The sequence below is a fragment of the Malania oleifera genome, chromosome 10 (assembly GCF_029873635.1).
Source record: "Malania oleifera isolate guangnan ecotype guangnan chromosome 10, ASM2987363v1, whole genome shotgun sequence".
In the NCBI taxonomy this organism is placed as follows: domain Eukaryota; kingdom Viridiplantae; phylum Streptophyta; class Magnoliopsida; order Santalales; family Ximeniaceae; genus Malania; species Malania oleifera.
In genome coordinates, this window is record NC_080426.1 from 19,170,372 (window position 1) to 19,176,245 (window position 5,874).

Sequence of the window (5,874 nt, forward strand, 5' to 3'; positions counted from 1 at the left end):
TACGAACCATTGACTCTGATACCACTTGTTAGGACCGGAGGAGCCCATGGGTGGGCTTGATACACATGGGTAAGTACCAACTTGACTCAAAAGCTTAAACCTATTGGGTCTTGGGCCCAATCATGCATATAAGCACCAATCATCCACTCAATTTTTCAATGTGGGACAAACTCAAAAGTGGAATTCTCAACACATTCACCTTGCTAATTTAGATAGAGAGAGAGGTCCACTGGCAGAATGAAATATTTTCAGTCATATGCAGCCTTGGTTTAGAAACTATTGTGTTTATGCCAAATACCAAGCTCTTGTTGGATGAAATACACAAGATTCAATGTGTCCAATGGTAGAATGAAATCGAGATAAATGCATCTTAATCTTTTCTTTTATAATAGTTTACTAATACGCAATAATTTTTTACCACTACATGTTAGCAAACAGGCGATAAGTCTTGGCATCAAGAACAATTTGTCGAACTGATGCCACAGCTCCAATCACTGTCGATACCAAGGAGACAACAGCAATTAATGTGTTTCCCCAAAAGATTGGCCCCTGTTTTGAGGGCTTGAATGTTGCATTGTAGAAAACCATTGGCAAAATGAAATCCAGAGGAATGCATGCAAATGCCCCCAATAGTGCCATGATGTCCCCAAAGAAAGGTAGCATTGCAGCCAAAGTTGTGGCTATGATAACAGACAATGTTCTGCAAAATAACCTCGGAATGACATTGCGCAAGGAGAATTGATCCATCTTTGGGTTTGCAAATATGCTCTCGAGTACTTCATTTAATGGTTGCAAGTAAATCTGCAGGAATTAATGCAACAAGTAAAACATAATGCACAAAAAGTGGACTCTACTGTCAACTGTGTGTAGCAAACTAGCAATGTGCATCATGTTTGGGTTTTGGACATCAAACCGTAGGCAGATTAGGTAGTAATGATCAATTGAGTCTTAGATTAGGTAGTAATGATCAATTGAGTCTTACCGCGATAACTGCTAATATTTGCAAGAGAGTGAACACATTGGTCATCAAAAGAAACCAGGTGGGCAGCACATGCTTCTCACCATCCATGAAATTGGCAAGAACTGTTCCCTGGGCCTGGTTGCCAAATGCCCAATACCCAGAGATCCCAACACTGAAAAAGGTTGTTAGTACAATGGCATAACATATACACAGACCTTTGAACATCTTCCCCTTGACCGGAGGTGCTATAGTTGCCTGCAAAATTTTAGGCGTTCACTTTAATTTTCTTTTGGTCATCCAGGATATTTGCTGGTTGGAGGACCAGAAAAGAATGTTTGAATTTCTTGTTTTGTTTAGTGTGCACTCAATTCCACACAGAAGTGATATATATTGTCAAAAAAGTTTGTAATATAAAGTTGAAGCAAGTTTGGAATCTTAGAAACTCTAGCATGCAAATCTAAGCGAGGACCCTCGAATCATTTTCTTGGCAACCAAGCAGACAACTGATTAAAAAGACCTGTATTTCAGGGATGATTCCACTTGCATATGCAGTGGCGATGATTGAGATTCCATTGAAGGCACCAAAGATATGATTCATGCCAGATGCCTTTACCAAATAGTCCTTTGTTGGCGCATTATTGGAATTTCCTGCGAGAGAATCAGTATAGTTTGTAGGTATGGAGAATTGTGAATTATGTAAAAGAAACTCTGAATTGCTGATGTTCTTGTGATTGCTTTCCTACCTATGCAGATTGAACCAGCTGTTGCGCAGGCGCTGTAAAGAAGGCATAAGACCAGAGAGACTAGATTGATATGCCTCAGAGAATGGAAGGATGGTATTTGAGCTAAGAATAGCGTCAATGCTCCGGAAATTATGACAAAGTGGTAAAGTTGCAGTGTCCCATTTGGATGAGTCAGCAAGTAAATGAACTGCACAAGTGTGAGATTAGAGAACGAATCCTATAAGAAATTCAATTATCTTGAAACAGAAGTTATCATATGTTATCCTGCCTTGGGGTTTTACTTGTTGTAGTTGTTGTTAAGACAATTTCTCGGTTTGAGCTTGTGCTGCTTATTCTGAGCCCTCAGCATTCCTTCATTCTATTCAATAACCATTTTTTTTTTTTTTTGTCTATTGGTCCCAGTCTAATAGGGAAAATATTAAATGAGTTTATGTGAAATAAAATGCTCCCAATACAATACTATATAATTTATACTTCGTATTAGGTATATCTGTTTGTTGATGATCACAGTAGTAAAGATCAGATATTTGCCAGATTAAAAAGTACGAATTGATTGAAAGAGAACTCCCTAAATAGATTACCAAAACGGGAACCAAAACCAATGCAGATTGACAGAAAAATGGTTACCATCATAAATTGAAACGAAAGTATGAAGTCTTAGATTTATGTTGTTAAATTTCAGTGTGTGAAATTCAAGCTCAAACTATGTTCTTAAACACAGCATGTTTCTTTTGACACTAATAGCATGACCACACACACACACACACACACACACACACACACACAGAAAGAACTTGACCTTGAGGCTCTGCCCTCCAAGAAGGGAACCAGCAACCACAGCGCCATAGCACGCCCCCATCTGAAGTGGGCCGACGAAGTACCTTCCCCACCCTGCTCCTGTACTTTCCATCATCCATTGTAATTAAGCACACCCATATCCACTCCAGCTATTACTTATGCATGCATTTGCAGTGTGTGTGTGTGTGTACCTAAAATATCGGTGGCCATGTCGCGGAATCGAAGCTGGCGGTGGCCAAGCTGGGCATGGTGCTCCAACACAAGGGAGAGAAGGTTGTAGGAGTAGAAAGTGGTGAGGGCGGCGAGGGCGAGACAGAGGACGCCAGGGACCCAACCCAGCAAGGCCAGAGAGAAGGGGAGACTGAGAAAGACCGGAGAGACTATGGATGTGGTCAGATGGTACCCACAGTGCACCCATGATCCTCTCGACTTCAGCACGAACAGAGCCCCTGCATCCACCCCCTCCTCTGCTTCCTTCCTCTCGTCTCCCTCTCCTACTGTCCTGCAGCTAATTGCAAGCTCTGTTCCCATCTCTCTCTCTCTCTCTCTCTCTCTCTCTCTCCATGTGATCAGTATGTTGTGGCCCTTGATTAAAGTAAAGGCGTACGTATTCTATGAATGATTAATCATTCACTCATTAAAGTCAACTTCTGGTTGGGAAGAGGGCAGTCGTACACCTTGGGGTAGTGCTGAAGAGTCAAGGTATGCATGCTGCGTTTGAAAAAGAACGTATCACTGAATTACCTAAATCAGGAAATAGAAAGAGATGAGCTAGAATTGTGTGTGCTGCTTAGAATTGTTTAAATTAAATTAAGTGTTGGGTGAAAACTGTTTTGGACTATTCTCACTGATGTCATTAGATAAGGAAATTGCACGCTTTTGCCAGAAGGGTAAAGTGAAATGGGGAATTGTTTATGTATATATAGCTTTAATAGAAATGGGTAAGGATGAAAAGGTTGGAAGATGAATTAGCTGGGAGTCCGGGACTGAGTTCGGGTCATCAAAAACAGAACATAAATGAAGGTGAGGTTGAAAGAAGAATGATAATAGAGAACTAAGAAGGAAAGAAAGCAGGGTCAGAGATGCAAAAGGAAGAACCAAAAAAGGTGATGAAAACGACCTCAGATTGAATGAAGTGCTAAAATTGTACTGCTGATGTGAACTTGACACAAAACGTCAGTATTTTTTCTTTCATTTTTTATATAGAATATAGAGAACAAGGAGATCCACTTTAATTAAACTGCTCAAATTTTCAAACTCTTCAAGTGATAAAAATAAAAGATAACAACCATACCGACAATGATCATAACAATCTTTGAATACTCTAATCATGCGCATTTGCAAGTAATATTTATATGCTCTGCATCTGCTTCTACCCAAAGGGGTTCGTTTCAAAACCCTCTCCACTCCTCTGGATATAAATTTAAACTTCAACTACAAATTTCACATGTTAAATCCATAGGGACCAACTATGCTTGATGATAGTATGCCCAAATGCTCATATGTTTAATGTTCACACAAACATAAATATGTATGTACGAATATCAAACTTAAGCACATATTTATACTATCATTCTTGATCAGCTTCTCTCAAAAACATTCCGGTTAATACAATTCATGAACTTGCAGCCATTTGTTTCCCATCTGGACAGGCTTCTCTATCCTCACCATTCATTCCTTTTGGAGGCGGTGGCAAAACTTGTGCAACCATCTCCACCAGCTCATCAACCTCATCTCCAATCTGCTTCCCCAATTCCTCAATAAGCTGTGAAACATCAGAGAAACACATAACAATGAATCTGCAGATAAACCAGCATTCAAGGAAGACTTTGTTCCAGGTGAAGGATAGGCTAACAGCATCTCTGTAATAGGTGGCTTAATGATCCACCCTACTGAACATGTTGTAATTTTCCAATTTGGTAATTTATATACCTCATGCTGCCTATTTCTCAAAAAATAAAAAAAGGTTGTTTAGTCTAATAAGTAGGCGATAAATAAAAATTCTCATAAACTTACCACATATTTCAACTACATAGTGATGACTTTGGCTTCTGCAAGGTCATACTTCTTACATTTTTGCAATAACTCACCAATTCACTCCTTGATTGCAAGCAACACTCTGGACCAAATAATCATAACCCTGAAACAAATAGGAGAGTATCTATCATTTCCATTTTCAAAAAAGGTGGGGCCCAGTCTGGGATACCTAGTGGAGCAACCCCCACAGTTGCAAAGAATCGAACCCATCATGTCCAAGTCGATGGCTCGCCTTACAGCTCAATCTTATTGTTGGGTTATAGAGGAAAGAACATCTATAATATTATCATAAGATGATTCGTCATGGTTTAGTCTTGACAAAAAGTGAATGCATAACACAAATCCAACCTTGAACTCTGAAGGGGCTACAGGTGCAATTACTCATGTAGGATCTTTTGAAGCTCCTCTAGATTGTAAAAAGTCCAGTACTTCAAAATTGGTAAGAGCACCAGCATTGCGCTTTTCGCTGAAAAACATTCAACCTATGTAAATATAGCAATCTAAAAACAACCTATAACAAGCTGCAGATGCTTAATTGACTAATACAAAAGAACCCAACTACCAAAATTAAACAAGGAGAAATAATGAATGAGCCAGGGGGATGTAAGTGCATACATTTTCATCTCGAGGACAAAGATGGAAATTGCCAAGCTGTGAAATATTATTGCTCTTCGAATTCCCAAAAGTATGTATCAGTTGGATTCCTCATCAATCTATTGAACGACAATAATAAGAATCAAATAAGTTCAAAACAAAAATAGAGAGATGTACCAGTACAACAAACAACAAAAATAGGCAGATGTAAGTCATTATTTTATTTTCTTTTTTTCCCCCCTGTATTTTCCATAGATCTACTTCCACTTTTATAGACCAATAAGAAAATCATTAATATAAAAAATGAAGAAACAAAAAACAGTAAAGCTAAATTAAATAGCTTTGTTTCTTGGCCAAAGTAAATATATAATTATTAACTTCTTTGTTTTTATATCGTGCCTTTCCCTTACTTCCAATTATACTAATATCGATCAAGCAGATAAAAAAAGACTAGTACCAGGGCATAATTGAGAATTTAGATAGATAGTTGTGTGTGTGAGAGAGAGAGTGAGAGAGAGATGCTTGCATGAAACAAAACTAAATCACATGTCCCATTAGACATTCACATATACACACACATGCATATAAAACAAATGTTAGACATCTGTCTTTTTTTTTTGATAATAACGATGAAATATCAGTCTTTCCAATGAATACACGAAAACTAAACACATACTGCAAAGAGAAAAAAAAATTCAAAACCATATATATACACACGCGCGCGCGCTCAAAGTTGATGGG

General features: G+C 38.5%; 1 protein-coding gene and 1 pseudogene across 3 annotated transcripts; both read right to left on the reverse strand.

Annotated features, from left to right (window-relative positions):
* Positions 1-268: 268 nt before the first annotated feature.
* Positions 269-3,105, reverse strand: LOC131165602 (GABA transporter 1-like). 3 transcript variants are annotated; one of them, XM_058123537.1, is made up of 6 exons: positions 2,694-3,105; positions 2,504-2,601; positions 1,705-1,891; positions 1,479-1,609; positions 983-1,216; positions 269-801 (listed from the first exon to the last, which is right to left on the reverse strand). In XM_058123537.1, exons 1-6 carry the CDS (start codon positions 3,031-3,033, stop codon positions 421-423), a joined length of 1,371 nt encoding a protein of 456 aa, XP_057979520.1. In that variant the 5' UTR covers positions 3,034-3,105; the 3' UTR covers positions 269-420. The 3 variants fall into 3 exon arrangements, with proteins under 3 accessions (XP_057979520.1, XP_057979521.1, XP_057979522.1); XM_058123538.1 differs by having other exon boundaries at positions 2,504-2,606; positions 2,694-3,081; XM_058123539.1 differs by lacking the exon at positions 983-1,216 and having other exon boundaries at positions 2,694-3,089.
* A 1,012-nt stretch (positions 3,106-4,117) lies between these two features.
* Positions 4,118-5,016, reverse strand: LOC131166538 (uncharacterized; annotated as a pseudogene).
* Positions 5,017-5,874: the final 858 nt, after the last annotated feature.